Raw genomic sequence first — 16,476 nt, forward strand, 5'->3', positions numbered from 1 at the left:
ATTTCTACTTCTACTCTGCATTTCAGAGCAAATGTTTTACTGCACTATTATCGGACAGATGCAGTTACTTTCTCAAGTTTTATGTTAAATCATCTGATACATTCAGAAACTATAACACGTTGGTAAAGATTACACGTCTGCACTAAACAAATAGAATTTAAATGCACAGTGAGTACTCTGATTGTACTAAAGCAGGACTTGCAATAAAGTATTTCTACATTAATATACTTTCACATTCACTGAGATCCAGTCCAGTCTGAGCCACAGGACAGATTATTACTGAGAAATGTCGTACTCCTACCCTGACCCTGGGACTCTCCTGTCACACGGGGAACAGCAGGAAACCCGAGAAAATGCAGAAGTTTTGGGAGTCGTCGTAGAGCCGGTAGCTGGCAGGCAGACTGAGGCGGACTCGATCACCCTCCTCCAGCTGCAGAGCCACAGCGTTGGATGTGGAGGCGTAGCCGCCGTGGTCGTTCAGGTCCAAGCTGAAGACGATTGGCTGGTTGTTCCTGTACAGGTGCAGACCCATGTAACCTTTCAGGTAATCTGTAGCTGTGAAGCTGAAGAAGTAAACTCCTCTGACAGGAGCCGTGAACACACCTGATGGGCAAACACACAAACAACAGTTGTGTGTGAATTGGAAAGAGGAAAATAATTAAAGGAATATTCCACCTTAAAACAGTTCAGGGCTGTTTTAAGCATGAATATATCCTGAAGCACGGTGTGTTACCTGCAGTCTTGTTGTAGGCTCGGCCTACGTTGGTGATGGTTTTAGAGAAGATCAGAGTGGTTTCTTCATCAAATGGACCAACAGATCCTGAGTCAGTCAGACCAGCTGAAAACGCCACTTTCAGCTCATCTAAAAAGAACAAATGTTTTATTTACAATGAAATCAGCTTGTATCAGACTTTAAATCAGGGGTGTCAGGACCAGGATTGGACACCCCTGATTTAAATACAAATTCTGTTCAAACTGCAGAATCATTTCAAAATAAGGAATCAGTTTCCTCAGCAGACAAACCACAACATCAAGAAACGGAGGCAATGAATCATCTGCCGAGATTCTGTTTGTGATCTGCCGCACATTCACTGCCTCTCTCAACCACAGTAGAGACCAGAGTTCAGAAAAAACATAATGATCAGTTGGTCAGTCCAAAAGCTGGATCAGAGTTACCTGTGCTTTCTGTCTTCAGATCTTCCAAATGCTGTTCACTCACACTCAGTCGGGTCTCAAGAACTGGAAAGAAACGTCTCCATACTTTGGATAATGAAGAACAACTGGAATGAAACCAAACCTATTTAGTTTACTACATCTATTGCTGGTACCTGCAGCATGAGCCTCCAGCTGTTCCAGATGTGCCTCACTGGAGCTCAGTCTGACCTCCAGCGCTGCTAAAAAAAACCCAGTTCCACTTATTTGTACATGTACTGGTCTGATTTAAGCTGCTCATTAAAGCTCAGCCACAGTAACAACAGAAACATGAGTTTACCAGTGGCATTGGTGTCTGTCAGTCGGGAGGCCATCAGGGAAAGTTGATCAGACTGAACTGAAAACACAAAAATCACATTTAAACAACCCTGTCACTTCACACGCTCAAGCTTTCTCACTGAGTGTTTAACAGCTCCGGACAAAAAAAGGAAACTTCTGCAATAAATTCTTAGCACTTGTGTCCAATGTGTTAATGAAAATCTCCTACTTCAATATAAATCAGTTTCACTCAGTTTCTTCAGGGAACCTTGTTAGATCCTCTACAGCAGAGGTGCCTAATCCATGATCCTCAAGGGCCACTGCCCTGCTTGTTTTCCAGTCACCCCTGCCCTTCCAGCTTTTGATTGGCAGAACACACGTGATTCAGGTAACTATCAGTGGCCCTTGAGGATCATGGCTTGGGGACCCTGCTGTACAGCTTGATGGTACCTGCAGCGTGAGCCTGCAACTGTTCCAGATATGTCTCAGCAGATCCAAGTCTGACCTCCAGAGCTGAAGAGAAAAAACATGAGAAATGAACAAGGAAAATCAATAATTAAACCAGTACATCATCTCACATATCGTCATGTGTTCACAGGAGAAGCATTAACAACTTCCTCAGGAAACGTCTTTCATTAAATCACATTTTCAGAAACAGTTTGAACTGTTACCTGCGTTTTCTGTCTTCAGACCTTCCAGCTGCTTCTCACTGATCCTCAGGCTGTTCAGCAGCTCTGCACATAAAACAGCAGGTACTGCTCGTTATAGTGTCGCTGAGGTTCACTGCAGCTAAACGCTCAACAGTCCACACAGCAAAAAACTGCACAGGACTGGCTGTTTAACTGACTGACTGTTTAACTGACTGACTGTTGAACGAACATGTAGATGCACCTGTGTTCAGTTTGTCCAACAGACTCTCAGTGGTGTTCACTTGACTCTGCAGGTTCATCAGGTCAAAGGTTCGATCTGAGAACAAAAAGTACAAAAATATGATGATTAGAGTCTGAATCAGTTCAGACTGAACTGCTCATTGTTCAAATGAGCTCATTCAAACTCTGGGTGTTTTCTGATGAAACATGACGATTGTTCACCCTCGGGCTTCACAGAACAAAGATGTTCTTACATTAGTCTGAAGATTCTCAGTCCAGGTGAAGTTATCTAGAAGCTGAGTCAGGGCAACTCATCCAAGATGGTTTTTCAGCCTAAAGGGAAGCTGGTTAGAGATCTCAAACCAAGTTGGTTTCACTCCACCCCTAGCCTGAATAGGCTTGTTAGGTGGACTGACCAGGTGAGAAAGGAGCTCAAGAAGGTCAAAGCAACGAAAGCTGCAGGTCCAGATGGCATCAGCTGCAGGCTCCTCAAGTCCTGCATAGACTAGCTATGCAGCATAGTTGTGTGCTTGTTCAACTTGAATGGGGAAGGAACCATAGTTGTGGAGAACATCCTGTGATACAGCTACAGGCCACTGGCTCTGACATCCCACCTAATGAAGACACTGGAGAGGCTGGTCCTTGTCCATCTCGGCCCTCTGGTAAGCTCAACTATGGACCCGCTTCACGTTGCCTACCAGCCTGGCATCAAGGTGAATGACTGTCATCTACCTCCCACACAGAGCTTTCACACATGGAGAAGCCTGGGAATACTGTGAGGACCACGTTCTTTGACTTCTCCAGTCCCTTCAACACCATACAGCCAAGGTTGTGCTGGAGCACAGGACTGGTGCCTGAGGAACCATCTCCATATCAACTCAGGGAAGACCAAGGTGCTGGTGGTGGACTTCAGCAGGCGCAGACACCCCTCACCAGTGAACATCCAGGGATTGAAAGTGGACTCTTATAAGTACTTGGCTGTTCACCTCAACAATGGGCTGGACTGGTCAAGTAACACAGATGCCCTTTACAAGGCCAGAGCAGGTTCTACCTGTTGAGCAGCAAAGGTGTAATGAAGACAGGATTAGTCTGGGTACCTGTGTTTTCAGTCTTCAGATCTTCCAGCTGCTTCTCTCCGGCGCGCAGTCTGCTCAATAACTCTAACAAGGAAGCAGTTCAAAATAGTCTGATCACTAAGGGTTTCCTTCTGTAAATACCGTGATTTTCCTTGAGCAAAAATTCTGTCAGTACAAAGAAAGCACCAGTCTCACCTGTGTTTTCAGCCTTCACATGTTCCAGCTGCATCTTGCTGGTGCTCAGTCTGAGCTCCAGAGCTGGACAGGACATTAGTGTTTCAATCTACTGGTTGAAAAATGATTAATTAAAACTGAAGAGTTGATGGTACCAGCAGCATGAGCCTCCAGCTGTTCCAGATGTGTCTCACTGGATCTCAGTCTGACGTCCAGAGCTGCTGAAAAACACTTATGTACTTTAATATTTATACAGTAAGTGATGATCGGAAAACAATTAAATATGAGCCCACCTGCAGTGGTGTTGCTGCTGTCTGTCAGTTTGGACTCCATTGAGGAAAGCTGATTGGACTGAACTGAAAACAGAATCACCACAAAGAATCTGTAGCATATGATAGCCACAGCCAGAATGACGTCAAAACCAACCAGCACTTTTGCCTCCATCACAAACCAATTATTTCCTTTACATTGTATTTTTTGCACAGATGTGAAAACAGCAGCTTCAGGGAACAATCCAGTTTCTTATGTTTGTAGGGGAGTTCCTCAGGGAGCCCTGTTGGATCCTTCACAGCTTCAGTGAACAAGCTCTACATTTTTCTTGAGGGGTCTTGATTTTACTGAATAGAATAAATCTCCAGTTGTCACCTGTATTTTCCATCTTCAGATCTTCCAGCTGCTTCTCACTGATCCTCAGCCTGCTCAACGACTCTGGACAAAAAACATTAAATATGGAAGGGAGCAGCCTGATCATCACTAATGATATTTCATGTTTACCACCAAATGATTCCTCAACAGACTGAAAACTTGCAGAAAATGATTAGTGAATGAACATGTAGATGTACCTGTGTTCATGTTGTCCAGCAGACTCTCTGTCATGTTCACTTTCCCCTGCAGGGTCATCAGTTTGGAGATTTGGTCTGAAAACACAACAGGTACAAAAACAGACTAATGCACCAGTGTCTGTGATTTTCATTGTGTATTTCATAGTTTATCTGTTACCGGTCTGTTTGGTCTGCAGCTGATGTAGGTGACTCTCAGCAGTGCTCAGTCTGACCTGCAGCTGCTTCATGGAATCAGCATGAACTGGAAAAACATGAAGTGACTGGTGTGACAGGGATGAATATGAGGAAAGGCAGAAACAAAGAGCAGCCCTTTGTGTACCTGCAGCCTCTGTCAGTCTGGATTTCACCACGGAAACTTCAGCTGAAAAAGCAGACCAGATAAAAACAGGTTGAAGCGCATCTATCAATCAATGATCTCTCAGTAAACTGTCAGACAACCCAGTAAATGTCAGTATCTGTTTCTCACCTGTGTTTTGTGTCTTCAGCTCGTCCAGGTGCGTCTCCATGTCTTTCAGTCGAGTCTCTACAGAAAACAGTCGACCACTTTGATCTGAACAGATCGAAACACAAACACACACTCGCTCTACTGCACATTTGTATTTATTGCACTACTACATGCTCCTGTGCCACACTCCAGAAGCAGATTTGTACTTTTACTTCAGTACTTCAGTACTTCAGTACAGTGCAGTAACACTGTAAATCAAAACTTCTAACTAATCCAGTGACAGTGAAGATCAAACTATAAAACAGTGGCTGGTCTTATTTTCACATTAATCAATGCAGCTGGATCTGTTGTTATTCATCATGTGACTCACCTGCAGAGCTTCTCATCAGCTCATCCAGGTAACACTGGCTGGAGTTCAGTCTGTTTCTCAGTTGATCTGGAAAAGAAAAAAAAAAAAAAAAAAAAACATTCATAATCAAATATATCAGTGATTATTGAATGAAACCACACTGATCTAAAATAAATCTGATCCGACTCAGGGAACCCTGAGAGCAACAAACCGCCACATGAATTTTTTCCATTTTCTACAAAGCGTTTGTAAGTTTTGTGTCACAGGAGTATAATATATAAATAAATTGATCATGTAATAAATGAATGAATAAATAATCATTTAAATCACTTCTTAAAACGTGTTTTTATAAAAAATCCTTTGGTTAATTTCAATTAACCAAAGGATTTTTTTTAATGCTTTAGTTTTGTATTTGTTCATTTTTTTGTTCCTCTGTATTTATATAAAGAAACAAGAGTGAAATACATGAAGTGATGCATGAATGAGTTGATGTGATCCTGGGTCTGGCTTGGTCTGGCAGAGCAAACGTTGAGTGAGTGAAGGGATGAAGGGACGACTTACCGAGGACGGTGGTGAGCTGCTGTTTCTCAGCAGACGTGTTGAGTTTTTCCTCCAGCGAGTTCAGTCGACTTTGCAGAACTGAAACATGGACACAGACTTAACCAGGACTGAAACACCAGGACTCAGCATTTCGTTCTGGGACATGGTCTCAGACTAGGACATGGACCTGGAGCAGGCCCTACTGACCCACACCCATCATGGAAACCACTGCTAACTGAATGGACATGGGGGGTCTGACCTGTAGCAGCTTTTCTGGCTCCTGTATAAAAAAAAATCCAAACAGCTGTTTCTTTAGAGAAAACAGGAACGTGGGTATTTTTCTCTAAATATTTCATAGAATTTACATTTGATAAGTTACACTTTAAGACCGTGCTCAGTTTGATGACAACAATCTCCAACAATCACTTCGATCACCTTCAGAGTTTGTGCTCAGCTCCTCCACACGGGCGTTCAGACGACTCGGCCGCTCAGACTCATTGGATGAACTGTTGGAGGCTGAGAATTCTGGGAAAGAAATCACGGTGAACATATAAACAGTGCACATCCTCCTCAGCTTCACTGTCTGTCTGAGGCACTGAGGGCCACAGTCCTGCTTGGTTTCAAACTATCCCTGCCTTACCTATGCTGATTACCTGGGTCAGGTGTGTTCTGCCAATCAGAAGCTGGAAGGTACCAATCATTTAGTCTTCTCCCACTGTGCTAGCTGCTATGTGCCTTATGCCATTTGTACATGTTTATCTTTTAATTAACTTCTTATCCAAGTTTATTTTTGCAGGCCTTTATTTATCTGTACGCACCAAGGGTGTGAGAGTAACGAAACTTTGATTCTCTGTATGAGCTCTACATGTGGCAGAATTTAAATAAAGCAGACTGATACTTCCACCCTCATCTGAGATGGTATGTTCCAGCTTCTGATTGGCTGAACACACCTGATCCAGGTAATCAGCATTGGGTAGTGCAGGGATAGTTGGCAGACATGCAGGTCAGTGGCCCTCGAGGAACATGGATTGCCCACCCATGGTCTAACTGATCCTATTGATGTTTCTGATCTAGGGGTTCTTGAGTCCTGACCCACATCATAGGTTAAGTCAAAATCAAGTCCTGGGTCAGGATGACTTCCCACATTGAGACAGATCAGATCGAGTCAAAGCAGGTGAGTCACAGATTGACCTTTGCGTTCTTCACATCTTTTCGCTTGGGGACGACACCATCATTAGGTTCCCAGACCAAGTATCATCACAAGTCTGAGACGTGGGAGTGGAAACAATGCGACACTGATACTGAAAGGTAAAGCAGCGAGACATCAGGTCTGACCTGAGATCTGCGTCCTCAGCTCCTCCATCAGACTCTCGGTGTTACAGATTCTGGCTGCCAAGACTAAAAACCAGCAGAGAAAACATTCACAGACAGAAGCTTTTCATGTTGATGGTTCTTAATGAACTGAATCTACAGCTCCTACAGTGGAAGTGAAGCTTGTGTGACTCATTGTACATTTCTGACAGCCTGCATCATCCAGTACAACCCCAGACTGCCTGCTGATGCTCAGAAACCCGGGTGCGATCTCAAGTTTCTGAGCATCAGCAGGGCCCACATGTGAGAACAAGTCAGAGAACCCAGATGTGTAAAGTTCAATCTGATGAAGACGACCTGCGTTCTTCCTCCTCAGCTGCTCCACCGTGCTCTCACTCGCCCTCAGTCTCGTCTGCAGGAACGGCAGCTCGGCCGCCAGAGCTGCGAGGCACAACAGCACAGGGTTACCACGGCAACCAGAGACGCCAGTGCCCATACTGGTCGTAACACATCGGACCAGTACACATCAAACTGAATGTGATGATACAGTACACAAGTTATTGAAATTCTTAGAAACATGTCAAATCACCAATAAAGACGCAGAGTATAGTTTAATGAACTGATTTCTTCTTTAATGCAGATCAGTAAATACAATAATGTGTCACCTGCAACTGAAAACTGTCTTATTGAAGGTTTTACTTACAACCAAGTATTTGTACACTGTTGTGCTGGTATTGGTTTCTCATTTACAGGTGCTAAACTGCTGAGTTAAAGCTCTGACTACCTTTCTCAGTACCATTTTCAGTTTTGTCCTTTTCAAATAGATCTGAATACTTTCTGCGCACGTTAACCACAAATCTCTTATCCAGAATAAATTTCAAACCTGAGTTCTTCTTCTTCAGATCCACCACTGAGCACTCGCTCACGTTCAGCCTCAACTGCAGTGACGCCAATTCAACCGCTCGAGCTGAGAAACAGAACACGAAGAGATGAAACAAAATCAGAGCTGGAACAGTCCAGATCATGTCCAAGACCCGCAACACAAGAAGTGAACAACCTTTTGGTAAAATATTGTAGGTACACCTGTATTTATTTAATATGTAGTAGGAGTATCACAAAATCACAGTAACAAGTACAGGGACCTCGGTATGGCTTGAACACAATTGAGTGGTTTTTACAAATTCCTCCTCCTCTAGAGCTACACATCCTCTCTGTTGGTTTACAGTGGCACAGGATCTTTGAACAAAACAGACAAACCAGTGAAATGATGGAAATCCAATCAGAGAATCTCCAGCTGCTGCCTATAAATTTCATTTAGTTGGTTTGGGGTGTTAAGAGACTGAAGCACCCACCTTCCTCCTGCTCCTCCAGCTGCTCCACCTTTCTCCTCAGGTCTGAGTTGAGCTCCATCAGCAGCTTCTTGTCGGCCTCCGTCCTCTCCCCTAGTTCATCCAGGCTTTGCCTCTGCTGCTCAGCCTCCACCTCTCGGTCCCTCAGCCGGCTCTCCAGGCTCCGCAGGACCAGACGCCTCCCCACCTCATCTGCCCTCAGGCTCAGGACCAGCTCCTTCAACCCCCGCAGCTCATCCCAGAGGACAGGGAGCACTGCAGGGGGGTCAACCCCAGTCCCGATGTGTCCCACTTGGGGGACAAGAGACTCCGATCGTCCCTGACTGACATGTGACACCAAACAGAACGGCAGAAAAAACAGAGGAGCAGAATTCATCCTGAAACCAAAACCTGCTGCTGCCAAACACGAGTCGAACAGCTTTAACACTAATCTTGGTAAAAGCAGCAGGAAAAGCCTCCACTTGGAGGAGGAGTCAGAAGCAGGTTTCCTCCCTTTCATTAATAAACACATTGTCAATCATCATTTTAACAGTAAATTCTGTATGTAATGTCATTTTCCACAAAGAGCAAGAAAGTTCATTCATGGCATTGCAAACAAAATAAGCTTCATTTAAAGTCCAATGTGTGGACTCTGCTGGGTCCTTCCAGAATGTTCATCAGCTCATTCCAGCTGTGGGGTGTGATGGGTAGACTGAAGTTCAACCTGCAGCTTTAGTCTGCATACCAAACACAGTTAAGACGCTAATCTGCAGCTCACAGAACACAAAGGCTTCAGTGCTCAAAGGTCTGTGTGGTCTGCTGTCACGTGCACAGCTCTGCTGTAAACACACTAACTGTGTGTTGACTATAAATCTAATTCACAGGTTTGCAAAGACACTTTCAGCTGCACACGGTTCCAGCAGAACCTGGCTGCAGACATGCTCCAGGACTGCAGACCTCAGGAGGAAGTGGTTGGTATCAGCCCGAAGCTGCAGTTGGGATTAACCCTGAAATAACCATAAGTTTTCAAGCTGACAGTCCATCTCTGTCTGCAGCAGGTCTGCCTCCAGGCATCCTTCCATAGTGTCTTTAAAAAAGCAGGCAGCCGGTGTAGAGACGTAAATTCTTTTATTGTGTAGTGTCTATAAGGCACTAACTACAGAACCTGTCCCAGGGCACCGTGAGGACACCTGAGAAAGGTGTAGGTACTGGGCATGACTGCCGCAGGCAGCCAAAAGCTCTGGGGAACGCTTGTGTAAGGAAACGAGTTCACAGCAGAATCTTCTAAACAAAAGACATAATACAGCTGATTTTCTTCCAGTGTGTCTTAAGGAGAGCTTTAGTGTCTAAAACCAGAAAACAGGATTTTATTTCAATCAAACTTTTTCATGGCATCACAGAAAATTCACACATGCTTGAAAAAACATTTCTCACGTCCGTCAGTCTGAGTGTGATACTGTTTCAGAGCAACACAGCTGATCCGTTCCACACCGGTTCATGTCACACAATACATCCCAGCATTTCCTCCAGCTGAAGCTGCTTTCGTCCTGTTTCCCAGCTTCAGTGGAGTTTTAGTGTCTTAGGTGCTTTCACATAAAGAAATATTCTTTCCACAGCCTGAACCAGTCCACCACCTGCTTTTGTGTCCAACTATTTCCACCATGTTCGCTAAACACGGTACGCTGTCACCATGGCAACCAATGCTTGTTTGTTAGCATCATAATCATCGGAGCAGCTTTCACGAGTCCGTTTCTGAAACTTCCATCATTACAGGAACTATAAAAACTAGCAGAAGAAAACATAAAAGTCAAAGTTTCCCTTTGTGGTGAGCACTCGTTCAGGCTGGCAGGTCGACACACGTCACTTAGAATCAGCATATAAAACATCCAGTTCACGGTTTACAACAAACTATAATGCAGTTTAGTACAAAGCAGCTACATCAGTCTGGACTCTAAACGCACAGATCTGCTGAGCTCCCACTTTCATCTCAGTTTATGCAGTCAATCAGTTTCTAGTCACACCCTCCAGTTAGTTATTAAAATCAGACGAGCAGTTTCAGATTAGAAATGTGTTTTAATTAGGACCTTTAGTTGCTGAGTCAGGCAGCTTGTGTATTTGACCAAGCACTGGGTCATCTCTGCCTCCTACTACATCATAGTGTGTCAAAGCATTTACAGCAGAGGTGGCCAATTCATGGCTCCTGTCCTGTTGTGCTCCAATTGTCACCCAAAATTTGGGAAAGACAAAGTGAATTAGTATCTTCCAGCTCCTGATTGGCTGAACCCATCTGATCCAGGTAATCAGCAGTGGTAGGTGGTGACAGCTGAAGCACAAGCAGGACAGTGTCCCAAGATTCATATGATTATCAATGAGGAAACTGAGGGTTAAAGTCTTTCTGCAGTGGTTTTTCCCCCAACAGTCCAAACTGAGTTTGTATAATGAGATGCCCGGTGAGGACGAGCGAAGGTTTAGGTTTTAACGTCTGAGCCTTTTTGGCAGAATTGTGAAATAACCAGAGTACCACATAATGAAGCCTTATAAGACAGCGATCACTCGCAGTTAGTGGGTCGGCTGTTTGGACCCGGTTATACCTGTGTGCTAGTCTAATTTAACAAGACAATTCAGTATTTTAGACCGAATTAGTCCTCGATGCTCATAAAGGAGCTGCTGTGAGAGTTTAAACAGAACAATGTGGGTGTTTCAGCACATCACGCTCAAGCCCCAACACACGAGCCGCCTCCATCTGACCTCACCCATAGACGTTTTACAATGCTGACATTAATGGCCTTGACATTATGACATTAACCTGCCAGCCTGACCTCTGACCTCAGTCCACTTTGTTTTAAACCAGGCCGAGTCATCCAGGAGTCCAGATCAGAGTCAACCCAGTCCAGACTGGTTTGTGTGGAGATCCTGTTCGGGCTGGCCGGATCAGCGCTGGCCGGTGTAAGCTCTGAACCAGGAGGTGACGGAGGCAGCAGCAGATGAGATCATCCCTCCAGTGTTAGCGGAGGGCTGGGACACCTGCAATGCACTCTGGGAAAGATCCATGGACTGCAGGAGAAGGAGATGTAGCCATTAAATCAACAGATTTGTGCTGTTTATGTTGTAAAGCCAGAAAGCTCAACTGTAAACCTGAACCTGGGATAAAGACTTTTTAAGGCCATGTTTTCTGAAAGTGTCCCTCTTTACAATGAAGCTTATAGCTGAAGATTTCATTCAGCCACTGTGGAGCAGCAGCTGGATAGTCAGATGTTTTTACCTGTGATGGGATGTCACAGAATCGTGGGCTGGGCACTGTCTCCCAATCTGTCCCCAGGTCCGTCTCCTCATCTGTCACTGCCTCGTCTCCGCTCTCCTCCGCTGGACCGGTGGCCTCCGGCTCTACAAACTCCATCGACTCCTCGAGATCAGCACTCACTTCAAACGGACCCGTCCTGAACCCACACAAACAGATTGTATGTTTATTTATCATCAGCCACAAAAAACACACCGAACTTTCTAAAAAAACAGGCTCCAGACGTTGCTTCGAGCAGAGAGAAGCTGCAGTGGAAAAACAGACTGTAAAAACTGACAGTGTGGCTCCCTGTTCTGTTTTTGGACAATGGAGGTCTACGGCACAGACCCATAAGCGGAACGAGGTTCTGGATTTACACACATTCATTGGTGCTGTCAGTCTCAGTGACACACACACACACACACACACAATCAGGATCTGTGATCCCTAAACATCTAAATGTTCACACCACTCACCTCGACAACAACCACATGCTGCAAACACCACATTCTCCTACAGGTGACAAATGCATCTCACCTGCCCAGGTTGTCGTTGTCAGGGGAAACCAGAAACATGATGTTCCTCAGAGTGTGATGAGGGTGGAGCTTCTCACTGTCTACATGCTGAACACGAACACGAACACGAACACGAACACGAACACACACACACACACAAGTTTTTTTTTTTTTCAAATTGATCTTTTAAAGTAAATTAAACTTCCTGCAGCACAGTGTCACAATCAATATGTCACAGACAAAACCCAAACAGTCTGACATCCTACAGTTACTCTGTGCTGCTGGTTTTTTATCTCCTCTTACTTCTGTCAAACGTTTATATCTGTTCATCATTAAGCACTTTGCTCCCAAGGCTCTGTAAGAAACATTTTCTTTCTCCAGATGTGAGACATGAAATGAAAACCTGAACCAGGAATCAGACTCTTACAGACTCCAGTTGCTAAAACAGACAAAGACCTGGACAGAACAATATCTGAGAAAAGGCATGAATGGTGAAATTAAGTCTTAAGACATTTACAGATCCATCACTGTGAGTGCCAACAGTGTGTTTCAAGTACTCTACAGGGCTTTGAGTGTGTTGGTGTGTCTGACCTGGGAGAAGCAGAGGTGCAGGATGTTGGTGTTGAGTTTGCTCAGAGCTCTGGTGAAGCGGTACCGGCTCAGGTTCTCTCCACAGAACTCACTGAGGAACAGACGCACTGTGAAACACACTGTTTTCCTGACGGTACATGAAGGCAGCAGCAAGTGTGTCCTACCTGTTGCACAGCTTCTTGGGCATGTTCACGTCCAGGATGTGAGACAGGATTGTGACGAGTTGTGTGGCGTAGCACAGAGCAGCGCTGATGGTGTGAGCTGGGTTAATGTGGTCCATTTCTGCAAGAGATGAAAGATCACAGGTAGACAGGAGGTCAAAAGTCACACAAAATCCACTTCCATCACACCTGCCCTCTCAATCTCAAGCCCATCCCCTCACCTGGACCCTGATTAGTGCTCTTCTCCTCCACCCAGGTGTAGTAGGCGGAGCAATCCCCGTTGCTGGGCAGAGTGACGGGAGGACCCGTGATACTGATGCTGGTCTCTCCGTTCTGGTCATCCCAGATCCAGCGACCCGACAGGTAGGTGGTCCTCCGAGCCTCGGCCAGCTCGCTCACTGTGCTGGAGGTCAACGCCAGGTCGCACTCCGCCACCACGTCAGCGGGGTCTCTGAGGGTAACAGCAGAGGAAGGGTTTGTGGTGTTTTCCAGCATGGTCCAGGGTTTCATTACTTAATTACAAATAGTGCTTCTTCATGGGGGGGGGTGATTCAGTGTCAGCTTCAGAGCCTGGGCCAGGTGTTCTGGTCTCACCTGCTGCCCTGCTTCTCCTCCTGCGTGGGGAAGATGTGTGCGGTGAGCTCCAGGATGTGTTCTCGTCTCAGGGCCGCCAGCTGACTCAGCCTGTTCTGCAGCTCCCTGCTGCGCCGCTCCAGCAGCTCCCCCAGACGACGGTTGTGACGCTCGATTTTGTCCCGTTTCTCCTGGTGACGTCCGGCCCGCCGCTGCAGCCGCTGACTCTCTTCCTGGGAGCGCTGGAGGAGTTCTTTATCTGCAGGACGGGCAGGAGAAAACAGACAGGAAGGACGGAGATACGAAGGAGGGGAGCAGTGCACAGATCGATCGATAATGATTAGGTCTAATTAATAACTGCACATCTTAACATGTTTGTTTTTCGGTGCTAACTGACCACTGCAATTTGTTACAGGCAGATAAAGGTCAAAGCAACTGGAATTTGTGAAAAAGTGAAAGCGCTCTGAAATGGGATGTAAAATCCTGCAGCATCTGAGACTCTTAAGTTCCTGTTAAATCCTGCTCTTCAGTGAATCACACTCACCGCTCTTCACCTCCTCGTTGCCCCAGGCCACCGCCTCCTTCAGCTGCTCGATCTTCACCTTACACGACATGATCTTCCATTTCTGAGAAGAGGCAGCACTTTATTCTGTCTGATCAACACAACACTGCTGCTGAGGCGGCACTCATGCTCAGCAGCAGTAAACTCGAGTTCATGTGAGGGTTTACAGCGTTTGGGCACAAAGAGCCAGGTGTAAACTGTAAAATGCAAACTAAAGGAAGCAGCTCGTTAGCCTGACTGTGATCACATGTGTGCCAGTATGGCGATTCAGGTTTTTGTTACTAGCTTCATTGAAATTATTATTAATATAACTTCTCACTGGACCAGCTGAACGGCATTTGGTTGGAGGCTGTCTCATAAAACAACTTTTTCCCCGACGTGTTTTTCTTTTATTAAACAACTTAAAATAAAGTGTCTCTTATTACAATAAAAATCCTGTGTTGTGGAAAGTCTGGACACAACCAGCAGCACAGTCCCTGTCTCATACAACCATAAGACACTATAATTTCACAATATAAACAATAACGCAGACACACACACACCACATACACACACAAACCCCTCAAAATAAATAATTACTTTACTTTTTTTAAGTGAATTACTTCATTAATGACTTTATACTAATTCATAGTAATTAATAATTTAAATAATATTAAATTTAATAACTTTCAATCAGAATAACTGCTGCAACCACTGAATTTCCCCTTGGGGATTAATAAAGTACTTCATCACTTCACTGCTTTTTCTTTTGTTCAAATGGTTTTCATTTGTTTGTGCTCGTCAGTTGACCTGCCAATGTGGGTTAATCTTCATTCAAATACAAATAAAGATCGCCTGAGCTTCACATTCATCAGCTGCAGGGTCCTGCTTGAGGAACAGAAAATGACACCCACATTAAAGTGATGAGAGCAGTGATGTGATGGGCTGAACACACAGATCGCAGACATGATGTCCCACGACAGCCTGAGCTGTTTCACACAGTCTGAACCAGCATGAAAGTACCAGGGCTGAACTCACCATCTCATCGGCCTGCAGCTTCCTGTCCATGGCCTGGATGACTCTAAGGAGACAGAGTTCAGTTTTCTGTTAGCTGAGAGTTTTATGTTTGTGGCCACATCATTTGTCTGATACAAGTGTATCGATATTATTGAAATTAATGTCACCATCTGTCTTTATTATCAGCTCACCAAACTTACTGTCATCAATAGTTTTACCTCTGCTGCAGCTGCTCCTTTTCCTCCTTCAGCTTGTTCAGCCGCTCCAACTTGTCTATGTATCTGTGGGAATAAAGTATGGACTCTCACATTAGGAATTTATTCCTATGCTTTTTATTAAAACCTCAAAGAATTCCTGTTGTTTTGGTCCCTTGGAACATCTCAAGGTCCCCTGGTGGCCCCCAGAACCCAGTTTGGGAAACTGGCCCCTGACATTAAAGCTATGAGGACAGAGTTATTTTGGGCTTTCACATGTTGGCAGCAGAGCGAAGCCAACAGCTAAAACAGTCTAGCAAGCTAAGCTAGCTGCTAGCATTGGCCTCAAACAGCCAGTATTGGGATGATTCTCACAGCAGGTCCTGACACCAGCGACGGACCGTGAGGACGGACCGTGTGTTTGTCCTGACACTTTGTAAAACGTGACACACCGAGTGACTGAAAAACTCCAGGCGACATTAAAATGCTCAACTCTGGCTCTGAGGTTCAGTATCAGCAGCCAAACAGAACGGGCCAAACCTGGATGCTTCAGTCCCAGACACCGAACTTTACCTCTCCGTGTTCCTCCCGTCGAAGTACACGAAGTCCCCGGCCTGGACGCACCGGGCACAGGTGAGTCTGCGGCGGGAGGTGCCGCACAGGGGACACCGCTCCACCGCAACGTACAGACCTTCCGCGTCGTCCACGGACTCCACCATCACACAGCCCGGGGCGGAGTGACCTGGATGGGGGTGGTGGGACCGGAGAAGCGGCCTGCCCCAGGAGAGAGAGCCGGAGGATGAAACAGCTCGGTCCGGGCCGAGCGGTGGGGGTCCCGCTGAGGACGCCATGGAGCAGGAGAGCTAACGCTAAGCTAACGCTGAGCTAACGCTGAGCTAATGACCGATGCGACGAACTATCCGCTCGACGGTTGGATTTTCTGTACCGTCGCTGTCATGGCGTGAAAAGTGCGGTGATACCGAGGCGACACGCAAATGTTTGTTTTGAAGAGCAGACGATGAATCCACCACTTCCGGTTCCCTCTGAAAACGTGACGGGTTTGTTTATGTGGTGACGCAGCCGCGTGGGCGGAGTCTAAAACACGCAGATTCACGCAAACTTGGACGTTTAAGATGAAAAGAAACGCATCGTGAAAATGTCACGTGTTCATCGAGTTTATTACCGATTTAAAATCAATTTACT

The 16,476-nt window shown here is 45.6% G+C and overlaps 2 protein-coding genes across 2 annotated transcripts; both read right to left on the reverse strand.

Moving 5' to 3' along the window:
* Positions 1-19: 19 nt before the first annotated feature.
* Positions 20-9,395, reverse strand: LOC113131267 (putative leucine-rich repeat-containing protein DDB_G0290503). Its single transcript, XM_026308345.2, has 23 exons — positions 8,429-9,395; positions 7,960-8,043; positions 7,434-7,517; positions 7,101-7,163; positions 6,201-6,290; positions 5,787-5,864; positions 5,247-5,312; positions 4,898-4,981; positions 4,751-4,792; positions 4,589-4,672; positions 4,432-4,506; positions 4,235-4,297; positions 3,883-3,945; positions 3,611-3,673; positions 3,437-3,499; positions 2,362-2,436; positions 2,142-2,204; positions 1,921-1,983; positions 1,493-1,549; positions 1,329-1,394; positions 1,177-1,239; positions 734-862; positions 20-603 (listed from the first exon to the last, which is right to left on the reverse strand). Exons 1-23 carry the CDS (start codon positions 8,934-8,936, stop codon positions 323-325), a joined length of 2,307 nt encoding a protein of 768 aa, XP_026164130.1. The 5' UTR covers positions 8,937-9,395; the 3' UTR covers positions 20-322.
* A 352-nt stretch (positions 9,396-9,747) lies between these two features.
* Positions 9,748-16,345, reverse strand: atg14 (autophagy related 14). Its single transcript, XM_026308435.2, has 11 exons — positions 15,847-16,345; positions 15,298-15,360; positions 15,101-15,143; positions 14,066-14,147; positions 13,543-13,780; positions 13,170-13,399; positions 12,952-13,069; positions 12,788-12,878; positions 12,219-12,304; positions 11,667-11,841; positions 9,748-11,458 (listed from the first exon to the last, which is right to left on the reverse strand). Exons 1-11 carry the CDS (start codon positions 16,122-16,124, stop codon positions 11,336-11,338), a joined length of 1,527 nt encoding a protein of 508 aa, XP_026164220.1. The 5' UTR covers positions 16,125-16,345; the 3' UTR covers positions 9,748-11,335.
* Positions 16,346-16,476: the final 131 nt, after the last annotated feature.

Source organism: Mastacembelus armatus, unplaced genomic scaffold, assembly GCF_900324485.2.
Source record: "Mastacembelus armatus unplaced genomic scaffold, fMasArm1.2, whole genome shotgun sequence".
Classification (NCBI taxonomy): domain Eukaryota; kingdom Metazoa; phylum Chordata; class Actinopteri; order Synbranchiformes; family Mastacembelidae; genus Mastacembelus; species Mastacembelus armatus.